We start from the raw sequence: 20,922 nt of genomic DNA, 5'->3' as shown, positions 1-20,922 counted from the left end.
TTTATCAATAAGTTTTTGGAGCATATTCCTGGATTGATTCCTCAATTGTGAAATGTCAAAAAGCCTTGTATGGTAGCTCTAAAGTGTGTGCCGAATCAACAACATTCCTGTTGCACGAGTTTATTTGGAAACATTTCTGTGAGGGAACATCATAATAGTTCATAGGTCCTTGAACTTATTGAAAGATTTTTTTAACAATATGCAGATGAATCTAAACATTGTGGAGCATAATAGTAAAGTGTCAGCTTTATTGGATTTGTAAAGTACTCTTTTCCTTTGTTGGGATTATGTCTCTTATAGGGAATATTATTTTTAAAGTGTGGAAAGAGTACAAATTAGTTTCTCTGATTTGTTTCAAGTTTCTCCTGCACTTAGATAGGGAAAGCTATGATAAAGTGGACACTTAGGAAAACTTTAAAAAGTATGTTATAAAATACATATGTTTCTGTATAGATATAGCTATATATGCATATGTCTGTAGCTTTCATATCAGATAATATGATGAACATATTTTAGAACTAGATCTATGATTTGACAGATATTACATGTGCTTTTTTTTTCTCTCAAGGGCTTAAATATGGGTTCTACTTGTAATAAAGCTTTTAAAATGCTGTAAATTAGGTATTATAAGACATTGCTTCTGTTCATGCAGAAGAACTGACTGGGTTCAAAGTTCTAGTCTGAGTAGTATAAAGAGCAACATGTGTTTAAGTTTAGTCTGGAAAAGAGAAACACAAAGAATCCCTGCTGGTCTAATAGCTCAAAATCAAGTTACTTTTTATCAAATGAGTATTAGCAGGAGTAATAAATTACAGTATCATTAGGATTATTTTGGTAACCATTGTCTCTACATAGCAATGAAAAATCTTATCCCTGACCTAAACCCAGACCCCTGAACTAAACCAATTTGGAACCTTCTTTCATTAGGACTGTATTAGAATCACTACATTAGGTAACCCCTCAAAAACAAAATTAAGATAAACTTCAGTATCCAAAAATAAGGATTTTTGTCTTGCATTCCCATGTGGTTATCATAGTTCCTAATGTGACCCACTCTGAAGTGATGGGTCTTTAATGGACCCTTTCTAGACAAATCCAAAGAATGTCTTTAGTATTGGGGATTTGGGGGCTAGTCCCTAAACTTTGGCAGGTTGGTGCCTTGGGCAGATAACTGCCTTTCAGTTCCCTAAATTAGTCACATCAGGCCTGTTATTTCTGCGTACAGGATTCAAGCTCAAAAGTAGATGTTTTTAGACTTAGATTTTCAGGCCATCTATACTGACCATATTGCCTGAATGACTGTCAAGTCTTCACAGTGCTATAAGAACACATCCTATGACTCTGTTACCTGGGTAAGGTTTCCATTGAAGTGGTTCTGAGCTAGTGCCAGGGCCTAAATAGATAAATTACAAAGTAGGCAAAGTTAAGCTAACCCAGAAATCCCAAATTCCAAAGACCTGCCAACTTGAGGGAGTGATTCCTATCCTACCCAATGGTTCACACTAGACCCCCTAAAAATCATGAAAACTAAATTTAGTTTGTTTATCTAGAACTGCTCCAATAAAGTTGCTTGAGTTCACTAGCCTTCCTTGTTCCCTACAGCAACTCCCTCACAAACACTGTCTTTGTGAGTTCATGAATAGGTCCAAATTTAGCTGGCTAGTCCTGACACCAAATATTATTAAACATAGTATAAAGTAGCTCAGGAAATAGTTTGGTTGAACCACACTAATTGTGTCAAATCAACAAATATTCATTATTATCCTTTGGACTAAGTAAACTCTGAGGTCTATCCCAACTCTAAAAAAATCTATAATTCTTTTTTTTTTTCTGTGATGCAGCCTGTTAGCTTTCTATAATAAACCTTACTCGGTCAATATACATACCACTCATATCCTAGCCACTCCTCCAGAAACTACACCCAGACACCACACACAGATATAGATTATGGTGGTCTACCCTGCCCCACCAACCACTTATCTGGTCATAACAACTGCTTCGATGTGATGTTTGCTGTCCTAGACACACCCCACCCATGTGGATCAGAAAATGTGGGGGCATTCAGCCAGTGCCTACCATTTTAAGAAATAAATAGAATAAAACAGTAGTGGCAATGTTGTCGGTCTTCTAGAAGGGAGAGTGGCCTGAGAAGCCTTATTGAAACAGCATCATACTTGAGCATATTTGTTGTGAGAGAAGATAGGAAGGGTTAGATGCACCAGCTATGCTGCTAAACTAGAGAAAAATGAAGTTTATGCAACAAGTTGATATTGAAATTCACAGGTCAGAGGTGATATAACTGGAAAACGGACTCTGTACCCTTGGAGTTTATAACCTACTTTAGAAGCCTAGATGTACATATGTGAAACAGTTATGTGATCGTGTGAAGTAATATTTGCCTAAGTGCCAAATGAGCGATACAAATGTAATGCCAAAACAGCAGTAGAGATGAGAAGAGACTTGAGAGTCGCCAGGTCCAACCTGTACCTGAACAGGGCCTTCCTGTTTACAACATTCCCCAGAAATCATCCAACCTCTGCTTAAAGGATTCCAAAGTAACAGGATCCACAACCTGAAACAAAGCAGACTGCTCAGCTCCATAGTATCTGACTCTGGACAACTCACCTATCTTCAGCCTAGGTCTCCTCATCAGGGAAAGAAGCTCCTCACCCACAGGGTGGTTGCCAGGATCAGATGAGATAAGACACAGAAGGTGCTTCCTGAGCTAAATAAATACCAGCTGTTACCATTACTACCTCCTGAGGCTGCCCAAGGTTCCTTTCACATCAAAACTAAACATACCTCCTTGCAACTGCCATCTATTGCTCCTAATTCTGTCCTCATAGGCCAAGAAGAACAAATCTGAGGGTCCCTCTTTTAAGTGACAAGCTTGAGGACAACAGTCCTACCACCCCAAATCTTTTCCAAGCCGCAATCAGTTTCTTTAACCAGTCCCCAAAATGACATTATTCTCTCTAGGCCCTTCACCAGGAATCCTGACTGTCCTCCACTACCCCATAATGAGGGGTGAGAATATGCTCCTATCACTTCCCTAGGCCTGGATACTAGACCTCACTTAAAGCAACCTATTTGGATGCCATATTATAACCTTTACTAAGATTTGAATTTACAAAGTTCAGTAGAACCCAAGAACTTTTGCGGATGATCTGCTATCCATGCTTTTTCAATCTTGTGCTTGAGAAGGTACTGTTTTGAATCCAAGGTAAAATTTCCTATTTATGCATGTTAAGTTTCAATTATTAGTCATACCAATGTTTGTTCTAGCATGCTGAGATCTTTTTTTCCCCAAACCTAATTGTGTCATCCAACATATTACCTATCCCTCCTAGCTTTGTTCCATCTACACATTTGATAAGCATGCCATATATATCTTTATCTAAATTAAGCAACACAGGACAAGGCCAAGTGTAGATCCCCTGGGGCACTTCACTAGAAACATTCCTCCAAGTTGGCTGACATACAACCACTGAGAAAAAATTACTCCGGGTACAATCATTCAATTAACTTTTACCTTAATGTAGTCATTTAACCTACATTAGTCAATTGTGTCCACAAGAATAGTATGGGACACTATCAAGTGCTTTCCTAAAATATAGGGAAAGATATCAATGTTATCTAATTTAGTTAACTGTCCAAAAAAGAACAAGAAATAAGGTTAGGCGGACATGAACCGTTTTCTATGGAGGGTGTTTTGTTTGTTTTTGTTTTGGGGGCTTTCCTTCTTAATCACTGTCCCGTACTTTTAGTGTATTTTAGAATTTTTTTGCGGGGGGTGGGGAGCTCGCTGAGTTTGTAAACTCCATACATTTTGAAGGGAAAATGGGTACATTTGCCCTCCTCTGATCCTTGTACGGTCTCTCAAAAATCACTGACGTGAGCATAACCATCTCTTGGATCTTTCAAAAATCATCGATGATGATTCTGAAATCACATCTTCTCTTAAGCAGCTGCGTGAATGGAGAGGTGGATGAATGTGAGATGTCGTGGAGGCAGAACAGGCAGGTGTCAAGACCGGGATGCTGCCGAGGCTCACTTACGGGGCTGCAGCCGCGGTGATGCCCGACCGTAGAGCTGGGTCAGCCGGTAGGACGGTTGGGCTGGGCCGGGTGTGGAGGTGGAGGTGGAGGTGGGGGGCGCAGAATGAGTCCAAACACTGAATTGGAGATGGGTCCCCTGGGCAGTCGCGGACAGGGCAGACAAGGCGAGGACGGAAGCGTGTGGCTGTTTTAACCAGGGAAAGGACAAGATGAAAATGACCAGGTGGGTTTGGGGGAAGCCGAAGCAGCGAGCAAGGGGATAGGGTGAGCCTCGGGAGGGATGGCCGGAGACCCCGGGGCTGCGAGGGGCCCAGGACACCAGCCCTAAATGCGCGGGACGGGGGGGCGCTCTTCGCTGCTCCTACGCGGGTCTGGGGAGCGGTCAAGAGAAGAACCGCATCCCAAGGGAACTCGCCGGGGCACCGACAGGAAGACGACTCCCAAGAAGCTCCCGGAGGCGCGGAGCGGCCAGGGCCGGGCCCTCCACAGTCAGGAACAGGCGGTTGAGCGGGGACTACTTTCCGCGGTGCGTGGTGACGTCACGGCGGAGGCGGCTGCGGGGCGTTATGAGACAGGCGCCTGGCAGCGGCGGGAGGAGCCGGAGCGGCCGCCGAGAACTCTGGTTATTCTCGTCCCGGGTTCCGGCTGCGTTGGGCGTGCGCGGAGTTAGCTGCGACGATGGCGTCCGGGCCTCACCCGATCCCAGCAGCGGCCTCGGCCTCGTCGGCCTCGTCGTCCTCGGCCCCTGCGTCCTCTTCCTCGGTCGCCTCCTCGTCTGCCCCCGCGGCGGCGGCGGCGGGCTCGGGGGGCCCGGCCTCGGCGGCCTCCGGCGGCGGCCCCGCGGCCGGGATCCTCATCGGCGACCGGCTCTACTCGGAGGTGTCGCTGACCATCGACCACTCGCTGATTCCGGAGGAGCGGCTGTCGCCGACGCCGTCCATGCAGGACGGCCTCGACTTGCCCAGCGAGACGGACCTGCGCATCCTGGGCTGCGAGCTCATTCAGTCAGCCGGCATTCTGCTCCGCCTGCCCCAGGTAGGGCCCCGGGGCCGGAGGGGGGTCCGGGGGGAGGGGCGCGCCCGGCCCGGGCCGCACAAAATGGCGGCGGCGCTGAGGCCGGGCTCGTGGCTGACCCCGGCGCTTCCTGTCTCTCTCGACTGCAGGTGGCGATGGCGACGGGGCAGGTGCTGTTCCACCGCTTCTTTTACTCCAAGTCCTTCGTCAAACACAGCTTTGAGGTAAGGCCGCCGGCCGGGCGCCCCCGCCCCCACCCTGCCCGAGCTTTCCCATCTCCTTCTACCGAGCCCGGGGTTAAACAGCGCGGGCAAACCTCGGGCTTCCGGGACTGGGGGGGGGCTTAGAGCTGAGGGGGGGGCGGGCCAGAGGGGGTCCCGTCCTGAGAAATGGGGCCCGAAAGACTCAGGGATTGTTCAAGGTCACACAGGTAGCTGGGGAAGAGCTGGAACGGAGACCCAGGTCCTCAGTTTACCCTAGCTGCTCCTCTCGGAGGAGAGTCCCCAAAGGGCCCCCCCCCCCACAAGCTGAGTTTAAGGCAGCTGACTTGACTGTAGAGTTGTGTTTAAGGGGAGGACCCTAACTTTTTAGCTCGGACCAAGGGTTCTTATCCTTTACCTTTTACGCTGTCACCGACACGTGTCAGTTCGAGTGATGTCCATGGACCCCTATTCACAATGATTTTAGACGTGTAAAATAAAATTTGTAGGTGTACAAATGAAACCGAAGTTAGCAGTCTAATCCAAGTTCAGATTGATCTGTACGTACCACTTCCTGGACTCCAGGCCAGGAACCCCTGATTTAGATCAATTGAAAAATTGGTATAGTGAATTAACATTTGGCCTATAAGATAGAAACAGCTCTGTTATTTTTGTTCTATCAAAGATGGGTGGCCAGTTTTACTTTGTGAGATTTAGGGGAAAAGTTGGCCAGGTTTGGGTTACTCCTCCCCCCTCCCCCCCACCCAGTAGCCTAGTATGTCTATCTGATCGTATTGGGGACTGGGTTCTTTTCAGATTGTTGCCATGGCTTGTATCAATCTCGCTTCCAAAATTGAAGAAGCACCTCGTAGAATAAGAGATGTGATAAATGTTTTTCACCATTTACGGCAGTTAAGAGGAAAAAGGTAAGATTGATGTCTTTGAAAATAACATCTGTACTGTGTACCGGTGCCATCAGCTTTAATTTTTTTTTAAATACTCATTTCCCACCAGGATAAAATTATCTGGCATAAGGAAATTTTTAAAAAGCTGTTTAGGTAGTAAAAGTTCGTGCTGCTTAGCACAATGTAACACTTGAGATTAAATTGGAGAAACAGTAATAAAAAGTAGTTACTCATTGGTAACAAGTTTGTTTAGGCAGATTCACTTACAGTTGACTGTATAGTATTGGGGGCCAGTTATGGCTTAAAGAATTGAAAGGCCATGGATTCTGCTCAGAAGATGGGCACACCCTGTTCGATTGTTTTGAAGACAAAGTTGCCAGTGTAAACAATGTAGTAAGTTAATTTTGCAGCAAAGTTCTTTGTGTAGTTTATGTATATCTCCCTGAAGTCTAGTTAATTCTTTATCAATTGAGGTTGGCTTTTGTTAGAATACCTCTCCACATTCAACTACCGATATATCGCATAATACCGGATCTGAAAGGACTGCAGGATGATAAAGGTTGAAGTTGAAGTCAAAGGGATTAAACAGGTATTTTGTTCTGGTTAGATACAGTCTCAGGAGTGGGGTAGAAACATAATTCTTAAAAGTTTGGGGTGAATTATAGTGAGGCATGGGAATTGGATCTTAGAAGTTAAAATGCAAAGACTGAAACGAAAGGTTTTATCCAGTTTGCCCAGTAAAACCCAAGTTGTCTTTTTATGTGCTTATTTAAGGAAAAGTTTTCTTTTCAGGGCTTTCTTCATTTGTTAGGGTAATTTAGTGTACACCCTGCAGAAGGATACTTTTGGCTTAGATTAGATCTTAAGCTTCATTCTTATGGAATGCTGATAATTGGTAGACAAACTTGTTATTACTTTGAAAGGAAGTTGCAGAAGGCTAGTAATCCTGAAGTGGTTCCTACTTTATTTGGCTGGATATTGGAAGCTAGTTCCTGAATCAGTTACCCTTTGTCATCTTTAGTCTTGGCTGAATCCAGAATTTGGCAATGGTGGGGCTCTTCTGAGTTCAACTCAGAAATGTGGGATGTTCCTCTAAATGAATAGTGTAATTAGTAATAAATTATCTTGAATATTGTTATCATAGGGTATTTTCCCCCAAAGAATCCTATACATTCTTTTTCTCTCTGTTCTCCCCCTCCCCCATCCTTTTTCCCCCATATGTTACCATAACCAGTGAAAGAAAGTTTTTAGAGAAGGAAATTTTTAAAATTTCTCATTTCTGTGACATTAAAGTAATTGAAAATTGAATTTTCCAAATTAACACTGTATTCTGTCACAATGTAGCCGGTTGCACACCTTTATAGTGTGGATTCTTTTTTAGTGTTCTGTGACTTAAACTTTTTCAAAATTAAAAAAATTTATAACTTATCTGAACTAATTTAGCTGATCAGTGGAAGTAGTCTGTTTACCTTAATCTTTGAACTATTAACTTTTAAGCCAGAGTTATGTGATGACAATGAAGGTGAATGAATTCTCTTTTCCTCGGAAACCTTTTCTGTTTAATTTACTTGATATTTTAAAAATTAAGGCTAGAAATTTGATATCATATCTGTACAGATTTTCAGACTTAAAGTATTTCCCACCTCAGTGTCATCGGTGTATGTTATTGGTATGGCTGAAGAAAAAAAAAACCAGCAATGCTTTCTTTTGTCATTAAAACGTTGTTGATTCATTTATGGTGAAATTACTTTTCTCCATGCAATCTGACAAGTGAATTTGCTTAACATTTGAGAAAAATATTAATCACACAGAAATCTTTTTTTTTAAGCAAGCAGGATGTAAAAGTTTCTATGCATTTTTACAAGTTTACAAGCATGTAACTTGTATGTGTTATTAACTTCAACTCTTTTTTCCCTTGCAACCGACTATACAGCGACCAGCTACATTTACCAAAGCCTGGGTGATGTGGAGTGGTACATAGAGATGAAGCTGTCGTCATGGCAACAGTGAGTGAAGTATCGAAAATCCCCAAGGAGAAGCCAGTGCTCTGAGAATAGGTCACTGGAATCGGGGACTAACAGGTTGGCCACTGGTGAACCATTTGGAAAAACTCCTGTTTCTTGTTAAAAGCTTTTGTCTTTGCTGTCCAAGTTGTTAGTATTGTAGGTTGGTAAAAAATATATGTGTATGTATATTGGGGAGATGGGAAACTGGTAGCTTTTTTTTAGGACATTAGAAAAGGAATATTTCAGTAAAATCATAAAATATATCATTGCTTAGTTTTCCAAGGCTCAACTTTGTGTGGCACATCCGTGAAGTATTTCCTGATTCCACATCCCCACCTCAAGTTGTTAGTGGTCTCTCCCTTAACTTTCTTGTTAACAGTTTATTTTTGTCCATGCAATCTGCTCCCCTTCTCCACCCCACCACTGCCACCAGTCAGACACAAGGTCCTAGAGGCCAGCAACTGTATCATTCCTGGGTTTTGTATCCTTGGTACCCTGGACGTAATTGCTAGTTAATAAATATAGACCTAATGAGTCTACGTAAGCCCCGTTTTGTTTTATAATGTGTTTCTAAAAAGGGGCCTCAGCCTTGTGGCTTTGACATAATTGTAATGAGCCCTGGATTTGGCATCAGAAAACTTGGGTTCAAACCTAGGCTAACCATTGGTGTTTCAGTCACTGAACTTTAGTTTCATCTTAAGTGGGCATGTAAGTCCCATCTAACTCCCATTCTCCCAGAAATAACAGTGGTGGAATCCAACTCCTGAAGGTCTGGATGCACTGTGCTTCAGGCCTCTAAAGCTTGAGATCTGCCTGTTCTTTAAAGATCGTGATTTATAATGACCTTCCATTTCAAGAGTAGGGATTTGCTTCCATATCCATGGCATATTCAGGAATATGAATTCAAGCCCTTGTATTCTTGAAGGTCAAAGTATGGGTGTGGGGCTAAGCTTATGTTCTGAGGTTGAGGGTCATGAGATAAGTACTAAGTAAGCCCAGCTCTAATACTCTGGGTTGACTGAAAAGATTAGTAATGATAGGTTTCCAGTAGGTTGGAAGAGACCTCTTAGAGCTCATCAGGTATAGGCTCCCGCTTGGTGAGTCCCTTCTATAACATCAGTGACCTGTGGCCCCTCCAGCCTCTACTTTCATCTCCATTCATTGGCAGTTTATTACTTCTGAAGAGCCTTTTCTACCATTGGACAATATGAGAAAGTAAAGTAAATGATTTGCAATTTCTACCCGTCGATTCTAATTTGGTACCAGTCCGAGACTTAACATTTTGGTAACCACAAGGGAGAAATTAAATGGTTTAAAACTATTTTGATCAAAACAAATCTTAAGTATTGTTCTTAAATCTCCCCATAATACCTTGTACTGTTTTTGAGATACCAATGAGGTGTCTTACTTGATTTGCATGTTTTTGTGGTTAGAACTAAAACAGGAAATGAGAGACAATTTTAGTGTCTAGTTTCTTTTAAAAAATGTAAGTTAATCTATAATTCAAAAAAAGAAACTATAGACACTAATTAATATAAGGTACTCCTTCAGTTTGAAAATTGCTCTTTGAAAATACTAATTGTTTGAAATACTTGAAAATAGTCTTTTTAGTATACGCCTATAGTTTGTTTTTTCCCTTTTGCCTCGGAAAGTGTTGGAAACCTGGGGAGAAATGAAAAGAATTTCTCAGATTTCAGTATGTTTGACATTTATGTTACACATATCACTTACGTCATTTATCAGTCTTAAATTTCTGTGTGATTTTTTTGGTGGGGGGGTAGGGCAATTGGGGTTAAGTGACTTGCCCAAGGTCACAGAGCTAGTACATGTGTCAGGTATCTGAGGTCACATTTGAGCTCGGGTCCTCCTGACTCCAGGGCCAGCGCTCTACTCACTGTGCCACCTAGCTGCCCCTATTTCTGTGTGAATTAATAGATTTTAAGTTTTTTTCTGCTTTGTACAATGCAGGTTTTCAGTAGGAGAAGCCACCTTTTGGCTTTTTACTGGCTCGTTGGGAAGGAAAGTTTATATTAATTGATGTTGTAAAGTGCTGATGGTCACAAGTAGGTGATTTTATAGTTAACCTCAGCAAAAAAGGAAAAGAATTGGTCTCTTTTTCTGAGCCATTTGTGTGTATTTAAATGATCAGTCTACAACACACCTCGGGTCAGTGTCACCTTTCTGGCGGGAGACATTTATGCTAAAGCATGTGCTGCAGTAAAGAGTCAGTACTTTGTGCCTCATTAAACCCTTCCCCTTAAGGAGACTCTGGGTGCTTCAAGTGATTCTCTGACCTACTCAAACCAGTGAATGGGTGCTTTTCTAACAAGGGGAAGGATTAAATGGGAACTTGATTAGCTTGTTAACTCTTTTGGGGATCCTGGGGGTGACAAAGCCTGATGAGGAGATAAGGGATTCCTATGAAAAAGGTTTAAAAAAAGACTAGCAGCCAGCTTTATTTGTGATCAAATTGAGGGTGGGCCTAACTTGGGCCAGGACCCTACAGGGACTAGTGCTGTGACCCATAGGAAGACTTAAGGCTATTCCACCAGGGCACTGGGCCACGCTGTTGCTTGTGGAAGTGAGGAGTGACTGTCCTTGGGGCAGGTATAGTGACTCATCCTCCAATTCAGTAGCTAGCTATTAAATAACTGATTAGTTAAATAGAAACAATAAAGGGTCTTCTGTTACTAACTGATTAGTTAAATAGAAACAATAAAGGGCCTTCTGTTTAGAGGAAAGCAATTAAAATTGAAATGTATCCAGTTAGCAATGTGTCCATTATCTTACCTGAGTCTGGCACTGTTCATTCAGTATAACATTGAAACCTGTTTTAAAATGGTTTGTTTTTTATAGGGATGCAGATATTTTAGGGGGTGAGTAACCTTTCCAGAAGTGTTAGGGGAGATTCATTTTATTAGTGTTGTGTAAGAGCATGAGACTGAATTTCCTACTATCACTGTCCCCTAACCAAAAGAAAAAATCTCAGCAGTGGAAAATGATTTACTATATGGCTTTGTTTTGAGCTTTAAATATCTGGGAGTTATTCCTGTATGACCATGATGACTTTGTGCTGCTTTTCTTGTTTTAAAGAAATGATTAACTTTATTTTCTTAGCCTGGCTAAAGAATTCAGTACCACTGGGATCCTTCTCATCTGTGACCCAGTTTCCCTATTCACACCAAGTCATCACCAAATTTAATTTTCAGTATATATAGGCTGAAGAGAACCTGGAGAATCTTTTCAGCGTTATTAAAATAAAAATTACAGAGTATACATATTGTCAGCTTGTCACTTTTGATAAATTTATTACTAGTGAAAATTTTCTCTTTATTCAAAATGTGGCTAACATACCTTTGTGATATTGGGCAAATTCCTTCTCTTGGCTGGGCTCAAGTTACCCAACCTTTGAAATGAAGGGATTGCACTTAATCCTTCCTGATGTTCCTTCATGCTTGAGTCAGTGAAACTTGGATTTAGAGTCCAGGAGCCTGGGTTGGAATTCTTCCTTAACTGCTTACTACCATGGGGCCATAGAATTGGCCCATGGTAGTAGAATTAATTGTCCTTCTCTGGGACTCAGTGTCCTCATTTTAAGAATAGTGCTGGACCTCAGCTGAAGGACTCTTCCAGTTGTAAGTCTGTGATCCTGTCTGGTAGGTAATGAGTAGGTGCACAGGTTAGTAGGAAAACACTTTTCTTACAAGAATTGATTGTGAACTTCTGCCCATCCTCTTAGTGAACGAGTCTGCCCCAATATAAGAGGGAGACCAGCAGATGGCACAGTGGCTTGGACATGACCCATGTCACCGCAACAGCTGGGTTCACACCGTATCAGACCAAGAAAGGAATTATCTACAGGAAGACAATTTTTTTCTTAGCTCTGCTAGAAATAGGTGTTCAATACCTAACCTTTTCAGTGCTGATATTCATGATGAAAGAACGAAAAAACTAAACATACTCATATTTTAATTGTGAAAATCATTTACCTAGTATGGGGAAATGATTGCTTTCCCTCTGTGCTTGTTCTTCCATCAGTGTCTTTAGTAAAGCAGATAAATTGTGGTACTTCATTACACAATATGTACTTAAAGAAGTATTCAGACAAACATGAAAAGCTTTTCTTTGACATTCAAGTCTGATCTTGTTAACAGAAGCCATTAAAGCATAAATATTCCTCTAGTAGAAAAAACTCAGTCTTGAATGTGTAGTAATGGGGAAAAAATGCTTGGTATTTCACTTTGTTAAAAAGCAAATATGCAAATAGGGCGGAGCATCCCGTTCGTTTTGTCAAGCATTAAGTCATTGGCATTTATACATCTTCCTTTATCCAACATAAGAGAACTTGGTGTTCTCCACTGTTGTTTATTTTATACCAAGTGACATGCTATCTCATGCTTGCTAAAATTTGGTTCAATTTAAAAGCTTCTTGACTGGTTTCTGATGAATTTCCTAACAAATGGTCTGAATGCAGTCATTTACTCTTTACTTTTCAGATTCTTGTTAGCTTATGAGAGATGTAGGAGCATTTGGAAAGATCTGGGTTAATTGATCATCTAGGCACCTGGAGACCACTTAAGTAGCTGGACTGGTTGTTAACTTGCTGACTGTTCTGTATCTGCTGTTCATTCTGCATTAAGATTTGTCATATTAGGAGGCCTTGGAATTGATAGAGAAGAGTCTATCAATATTACCACATATTTGTGCTTTGCACTTTACAAAGCACATTGATGGGTACTTGCTTAATCTTTAAAACTATTTGCCTTAAAACTTGAAAATAACTATAATTTGTTGGGAAGCTTATGAAAAGGAAACTTCAAAATAAAGATAATTTGTATCACAAATATTTTTAAGCTTTCATAAAGTCTGAGATGTTTATCTTAGAAGAATGAATGAATTGCTTTTGACATTGAGAAGCTTGAAGTTTTTTAGAAACATAAAACCAGGATGCATTTGTAAATGGATATTAAGATTATTTTCGTTATTAGCAGGCGTTCTTAGAACATAAAGGAGTAAGTGATTTAAACGAAGTCCCTTTTGGAATGAATGTAAACTCGATCTGTTATGTTTCATTAGCCTAACTTGGACAGCACAAGATCAATGCTTTAACTTGTTTGCAGGAGTTTAAAAAGCTGGTTTCTGTTGCCAATAGTTGGTTGGAAGGGAAAATGGAGATGCCACAAATAAACTTGTTTGGATGTGCAAAACAGTTGTGATTTTATTTCTTACAAACTAGGACACCAAGCCCCCTGATCCTTGATCAGAACTACATAAACACCAAAAATCAAGTAATCAAGGCAGAGAGAAGGGTATTGAAGGAATTGGGATTTTGTGTTCATGTCAAGCATCCGCACAAGGTGAGTTATAGGAATGCATATAATGAGTTTGTGTATCAGTTTGATAGTAAATAAGTTTTTATCATTGCTGTGTTGGTATTGAGATGTGTTGATCAAACTGAGTGGTCAGTGTCTCTGAGTTTGCTTAGAAGTGATTGTGCTGCCAACTGACCAACATATCTCAGTTGTATTTTCATAAACTAAATTGCAATAGTGTCTACTGGACAGTTGTAAAAGTTGTTTTGTAATCATTCCTTTTTATGTAAATGAGGATAAACTAGTTGGTTCCTAAAATGTTGACCTTGGCATTAGTTTTTTTAGTTGACAAAGTTATGTAGTCTGTCCCTTTTGACTGAATTAGCTGGTGTAGAGCAGGACACTCCATGTGTAATTATTCTGTCTCTTCCTTTCCCCTAGATCATTGTTATGTATTTACAAGTCTTAGAATGTGAACGGAATCAAACCCTGGTTCAGACAGCCTGGTAAGTTATTCTTTGCACACTCTTTCCTAGCCAGGAAAACAGTAGCAGAAATAACGTAAGTTTTGTTTTCTGTTTTCAAAACAATAAGATGTAAGCTACTTTCAAAATGAGTTATTTTGGGCAAAAAAGGTAAATAATGCTTATTTCTGCTTACTGTTTTCTTGGTTTGACTAATTACTTTTTATGGAGAACTCAATTTAACTTTGTTCTTTTTTCTACTCTTTAATTAAAGGGTAGTCCATGATGGTAAGTCATAGAACTCTGCCCTCTGCACCTCAGCCCATGACCTCAGGATGGCCTGATTGGCTGCCCTTCTCTCCAGCCAATCCAGTGCAAGCTCTCATCCGAGATTCACTGAAGTGGTCCATATCCATCTGGCAGCATCTTCTAGTTCTGTCGGGGTGTCAAAAGGATTTGTATATTTGTTTCTAGAAGTAACTATTCAACATGCATATGTATTTAATGTATACCTGTTACTATCAAAATGAACAGCTCATTTTTGATAGACTTGTTGTCCAGCCATTATGAATTAAATTGGTTTTATTAGTAGTTTGACTAAATTTGGATCATTAGTATGTACAGCATGCTAATACTGCCAAAGGAAACGACAGTGGGCGCCATTTTATCCTGCAACTGTTAGCAGTTGGGCTACTGGATTTCAGATTTGCATTTCAGGCAATATGAAATTTAGAGAATTGTCAGGCCTTCCCTTGTTTTAAGGGAAGTCTTAATATTGCTTGGAGACACTTTAAGCAACACTTTTGAGATGCTGATTTTCTGCGTGGAGTGCTGGCTTATTTAAAGGTAAAATGAGTACTATTATGGTGAATTGTTATAGTTGTTACTCTGCTGTCCTTTATTCTAAAACTTAATCATGTACAAGAAGTTATTGGCAGTAACAAGTCCTTTGCATATGCAAGCAAAAATGACTTTAATTCATCCTTATGTCCCATGCACCCGTTGGGCTTTCATTAAAGAATACTATCTTGTATACTGGTCTTATTAAATCTATATAAATTATGTTTGTTTTATGTCTGTTTCATGATGAAATCAGATTTCCTGGATCAGTTTTCTTAGCTAAATATTAAAGATGCTGATTCCATTTTTAAGTTATGATAACTTGAAATAATTCACATAAACTGTTTATAAACATTTTGTATGGAAGAACACAAATGTCCAACGTTGAATTTTGAGTAATTGAAATACATTTTCAGTCTGTTTAATTGCTGCATAAACATTAAATATGTGTTTGCTTTAAATCTAATCAAGTACCTTTACAAGGTTTGAAGTTGAAGATACTTTCCCGAGCAGCAGACTTAATTTTCTCCCTATTTGAGCCTAAATATCAATTAGCAAACACTTTGAAGAGTATATACTTTACCCTACCATTTTTCTGTGTTTTTTTTTTCCTTCGGAAAGAGATTTTGTGAGATTGTTTTGTACATAAAGCAGAATTAGTAAAATTCCTGACATGCGGTTTGTTGGAAAGGGTTTATAAATTCTGAGACACAGTTTTGTCAAAAACAAAGTTGTAAAGCATTGCTTTTAAGGAAAGAAACTGTTATTTAAAAAGTTTTCTCCATTCAAAACTAACAAATATGTTTTTTTTTCTTTGTTGGGCAGAGAGTGGGGGAAGCTTTTGAGTTTTTTTTACTTTTTTTTTTTTTTTTTAAGCAGAGGGACAGATTTCAAATTGTTAAAATTCTTATCTCTGGAATTTTAAGAATGTTACATGTTAGATGACTATACGACAAATATAGCTAAAGAGAAGGAAAAAGAATAAAGTAGATTGAGTCTCCAATTAAGTTTAAATTCCAGAAGAAACATTTGTTCAACCATAAAACTTAGAGTTATAATGTTTTCCAGGAATTACATGAATGACAGCCTTCGAACCAATGTTTTTGTTCGATTTCAACCAGAGACAATAGCATGTGCTTGTATCTACCTTGCAGCTAGAGCGCTTCAGGTGAGCATATCATGTGTGCCATACCTCTGACACTACGTAGACCAAAGTACAAAGAAGGACAGTAGCAGAATTCTGTCTAAACTTATCTGTTAACTTATTTAGATTCCACTGCCAACTCGACCTCATTGGTTTCTGCTCTTTGGCACCACAGAGGAAGACATTCAGGATATCTGCATAGAAACACTTAGGCTTTATACCAGAAAAAAGGTAAAATGTCCTTGGTTGCTATCCTGCTGCATAATTGTTGTGTGACATCACACTTACTCTAATGTAACACCAGAAATATTCATTTCTCATTCCTTTCGATAGCCAAATTATGAATTGCTGGAAAAAGAAGTAGAAAAGAGGAAAGTAGCTCTGCAGGAAGCTAAATTAAAAGCAAAAGGATTGAATCCCGATGGAACTCCAGCCCTTTCAACACTGGGTGGCTTTTCTCCAGCTTCTAAACCATGTAAGGTTTATCTAATTTTTTTATGGTAGTTTATATAACTAGGAGAGTGGAATCTTTGCTGATTATGAGCATAATAATTCCTTTAACTCTGAAAATTTGTTCCAGAAAGTTTAAGTATTAACAGGTGAATTAAACTATCTGGAACAGATTTTATCAGTTAAGAAAATAGTTCAGAGCCATGTGGCCATATTCACTCTTAGGAGCATCCTCTGGCTTTCATTTAAATATGATATAGTTTAACATGGAATTTTATTTTTTAAAGCATCACCAAGAGAAGTAAAGCCAGAAGAGAAAACACCGATATCGACCAGCACGAAGACCATCAAAAAAGAACCTGAAGACAGACCGCAGGCATCCAAGAGTCCTTACAATGGGTGAGTGTTACACTCAGGAAGCAATTCTGTCAAATGCACAGGCTTGGGAGGAAGACAGTTTGACCATTTTTTCCCCCATTAATTTCAGTGTTCGGAAGGACAGCAAAAGAAGTAGAAACAGTAGAAGTGGGAGTCGGTCGAGGTCACGAACCAGGTCACGTTCTCGATCTCATACACCGAGAAGACAGTAAGTAGCTATTTCCTTGAGGCCATGAGAACTTGAGACCTTCTTAAAATTTTAAGTTACTATAGTTTACCTGAGAGGACAAGAGGGGAACCTGGGGATGATGGAGTTAACATTGGGGTGTCCCTCCCTGTGGTATGTGTAGCCTTCTCTTTAGAGCCCTTTTGTCTTACTCTTTTCTTTCCTGTTTTGAGAACAGAAACACAGATCACATTTGTACAACTTCTTATTTAATGACCAAGGAAGAAAATAATTAGAAAATGGATTCGTTGTCCTTTTAGAAAATCTTAGTATTAACTAGACCCCATAAACAGCTTCATAAGGAGATGGGATGACAAAACCCACACAGCCCTAGGACTATAGTGGACACTTGGTGCAATCGCCAGTAGACCTGCCAGCTCTTTGCTGCTTGAAATTTAGTCCAAACAGGATTAGTGGAGTGGAGAAAGCTACACTCTGGGTGGGTTTGTACCTCTGGTGCGTAATCACCTGTCCTTTGTGAAAAGTCAAATCTAACCTCAAATTGTCATTTCAGTTATAACAACAGGAGAAGTCGATCTGGAACATACAGCTCAAGGTCGAGAAGTCGATCCCGCAGTCACAGCGAAAGTCCTCGGAGACATCACAACCATGGCTCTCCACACCTTAAAGCCAAGCATGCCAGGGAGGATTTAAAAAGCTCAAATAGACATGGTCATAAAAGGAAAAAATCCCGCTCTCGATCTCAGAGCAAATCTCGGGATCATTCCGATGCTGCCAAGAAGCACAGGCACGAACGGGGACATCACCGCGAGAGGCGAGAGAGGTCGAGGTCCTTTGAGCGCGCACACAAAGGCAAGCACCATGGCAGTAACCGCTCAGGACATGGCAGGCACAGGCGCTGATGCTCATGTGTGAGCCTGCATCATTCCTTAGTAGTTATGCCTATCTACATTATGGTGTATGGACTCTTAATGGAAATATTAGAAACAAACTGATTAGGAATTGATTTATTAAAAGCCCTCTAGGTTTTTAGAAACATTGAGGACATTTTCTTTTGAAAGAACTATGTTAATTTTTTGCACATTAAAATGCCCTAGCAGTATCTAATTGAAAACCATGGTCAAGTTCAATTGTACCTATTATTATAGTTGTGTATTGTTTATCAATATAAGAACTGGAGAGTGGTCTTCTGTAAAAATGTATCTTATTTTTATACGGATAAATTGCAGACATTATACTATTTAAGTATGGTTATTTGTTTAAATGATGGTGGATACTTTCTTACACTGGTTTGTCTGCATGTGTAAAGATTTTTACAAGGAAATAAAAATATAAATCTTGGGTTTTTTTTAAACTGCCTCTTCAAATATCTTATTTAAATAAATTATTAAACTGAAATTTGAACATTGAATAGTTAAGTAGTTGGACTGATTTCTAATGAACATTGTTTCTGCTTCTTGAAAACATCATGACTAAATAATCACAATAAGTGAAGTACAAACTATACCTGAATTTCCTGTGCCATCTTTCGAGGCTTTTTATGACAACAGAGTCAGTTTTTAACTTGAGGTCTGTCTACTTTTCCAGAAGAAGATCAGAGCTCAGAGACCTAGGTAAATGACTTGCCAGTGATGGGGCCATGTGGACTCCCAGAACCAAAAATTACTGGTTTATGTAATAACACACTGGAATGGCTGCTAGATTAGGAGATAGGCTCTGATTGTGATGTGTACATGAGGAAGGCTGAGCAGCTGGAAATTTGAGGTCCCTCTCTTGTGTCTCAGGCATCATTTTATCTGCGTAGACATGTACTAGGGACCCACATCATGTCATGTGAGAGTCATGAGGCTGGAAACTTGGATCCTGAGCACTGCAGTCACTCCTTGTCTCTGCTTTGGGTAAAATACCCACTTTGGAGAAAGTCCAAAGCCGTGTATGAATTCAAGGTCTTGTCATTAAGTACCTGGAATACATCCTTTCATTCCATCTTCAGTCAGGTGTGTCCTCATTTCATAGTTTAGGAAGAGGGCTTCAGAGGGTATCTTGTGGGGTCAGTCATATGGGTCATTGGGTAAGTGGAATTTTAACCCAGGTCTGACCTCGATGCACAAGACCATTCTTGAAGTAACTTAACTCATAAGTTAGGGGGCACCCAGAGGTGGGGATGGTATGTATCAAGGATAATAATAGGGGCAGATTTTTTTTTTTCATTGAGAATGGAACAGAAGGTAAGGATTCTGGTTCAGAGGTCATTATCAGGTGCAATTCTTTGTAGAGGTGAGGGAAAGGGCCCAGAAAGCATCCCTCAAAGGCAGTGCCCTCCAACCTTGAATAAATCTCTTAGTTACTGCTTTGTTCTTGGACACTTGGAGTTTCTGCCTCCTGCCCCCTTCAAAAACCTGTCCCTTTGTCTGCCATCCTTCCAGCAGTCCTGAGTGTTGCCATTTTTATAGCTGGACTCATGGATTCTTTCCTCAAGAGCTAGCCTGGAATGTTATCACGTTGAACTACAAGAGCTCTTGCTCAGTGTACTTGACTTTTGGTCAGCTTTTGGTGTTATCAGCCACTGCTTCTTGGATCCTCTGTGAGAGGCTCTGCCTCTTCCATCATTCTTGAGTTTTGTGTATTGGGTCGTCATCATTAAAAGTGGGGCACTGCCTTAGACCTGTTTGTCCACACTTGCTGTCTCTTCAGTTTCCACGGGCTCAGTGATTGCTGTTGAGGGTCTGCTCTCATCCTGAATCCCAGTTCCACATTCTAACTACCTGGCTGCATCTCCAGTTTAGCAAGTCCAGAATAACTTGTGTGTGCTGGCAAAATTCCTATTTGTGTTGAGACAATCCTTCAGCAGCAAGATTTGAGTTAAGCCCATCTAATTTATGCGAAGTGAATTATGTAGCCTTTTATTAATTGTGAGTGGGGAATGTATGTGAATGGAGAATGTCAACTTGGGTTGTGGTGACAAGATTTCATATTTAGCTGTGTGATTTTGGAGAATTCATTTCAGATAAATCACTTTGCTGAATCCCATTCAGTTCAACTACTGCAAGTGCCTGCTATGTGTATATCACTGTGGTAGGGACTTCAGGGTCCATGTCAGGGAAAAGCCCCCCAAACTCTTGTAGCTCATGTTACATTGAGGGACTGGAGAGCATGTGCTCCAGAAGTAAATACAATGTAATCCCAAGGTGAATGTTGGATGCCTGGGATGATCAGGGAGATGTTCACAGAGGTTTCGTCTGAGGAGTCTTGAAGGAAGTGGAAATGAGAATACAGAGAGTCGGGGATAATGATGGGTGAGAAGATTGGAAAGGTAGCCAGATTATGGAGAAGCTTACATGTTGGGAGTAGGAACTTTGTGTTTTATCCAAAAGGTCATGGGAGTGCCTGAGGAGGGGGAAGTCATGATCAGACCTGTGCTTAGGAAGATCACTCTGGCCACTGGGTGGAAGGTGGATTTGAGACTCCAGAGGTGGGAAGCAAGGAAACTAGTGAGGAGGCAGTCCTGGACCAGGGGAGGGGAGCTCGGACATTGGAGAGGTTTGGCAAGCCATTGGATACATACAGGGATGAGGGGCGAGCAGGGGAAGAGGGGAGATGATAGAGAAGACCAAGATGCCCAAACAGTATCTGAAACTTTGGAGTCTGGGACAAGGAGTTTTAGGTTCCAGGGAACTGACCTGGTGGTGGTCCTGTGCAGTGGGGCATTGTAGATGTGAAGGCAGGTTTGGCTGGGGGATCTCGAGTGGCTTAGAGGTGACAATAGCATTCATCCTAGAGTCAGGACACCCAGTGCAGCCAAGGCAGGGAGGAGAGGTCTGTGTCACCCAGGGGGATGGCTTAGCAGTCCCAGCAGTGCAAGCATGTTATTTCACGTGACTCACCCACATCACTGTCCTAGACCCACACCAGGAGTTCAGCACACTGTGTGTGTGCGCGCGTGTGTGTGTGTGTACATATACGT

The 20,922-nt window shown here is 40.8% G+C and overlaps 1 protein-coding gene across 1 annotated transcript; it reads left to right on the top strand.

The window, feature by feature from the left end:
* Positions 1-4,701: 4,701 nt before the first annotated feature.
* On the top strand, positions 4,702-18,359 carry CCNL1 (cyclin L1). The gene is made up of 11 exons (XM_036755001.1): positions 4,702-5,093; positions 5,222-5,296; positions 6,089-6,198; positions 13,420-13,540; positions 13,937-14,001; positions 15,868-15,967; positions 16,070-16,174; positions 16,277-16,418; positions 16,681-16,792; positions 16,881-16,979; positions 17,512-18,359. The coding sequence occupies exons 1-11, from the start codon at positions 4,737-4,739 to the stop codon at positions 17,858-17,860; spliced, it is 1,635 nt and encodes a 544-aa protein (XP_036610896.1). The 5' UTR covers positions 4,702-4,736; the 3' UTR covers positions 17,861-18,359.
* Positions 18,360-20,922: the final 2,563 nt, after the last annotated feature.

The sequence above is a fragment of the Trichosurus vulpecula genome, chromosome 4, assembly GCF_011100635.1.
Source record: "Trichosurus vulpecula isolate mTriVul1 chromosome 4, mTriVul1.pri, whole genome shotgun sequence".
NCBI classification, from domain to species: Eukaryota; Metazoa; Chordata; class Mammalia; order Diprotodontia; family Phalangeridae; genus Trichosurus; species Trichosurus vulpecula.
The sequence above is the reverse complement of the archived record's forward strand: the minus strand, read 5'-3'. Positions and strand labels throughout refer to the sequence as shown.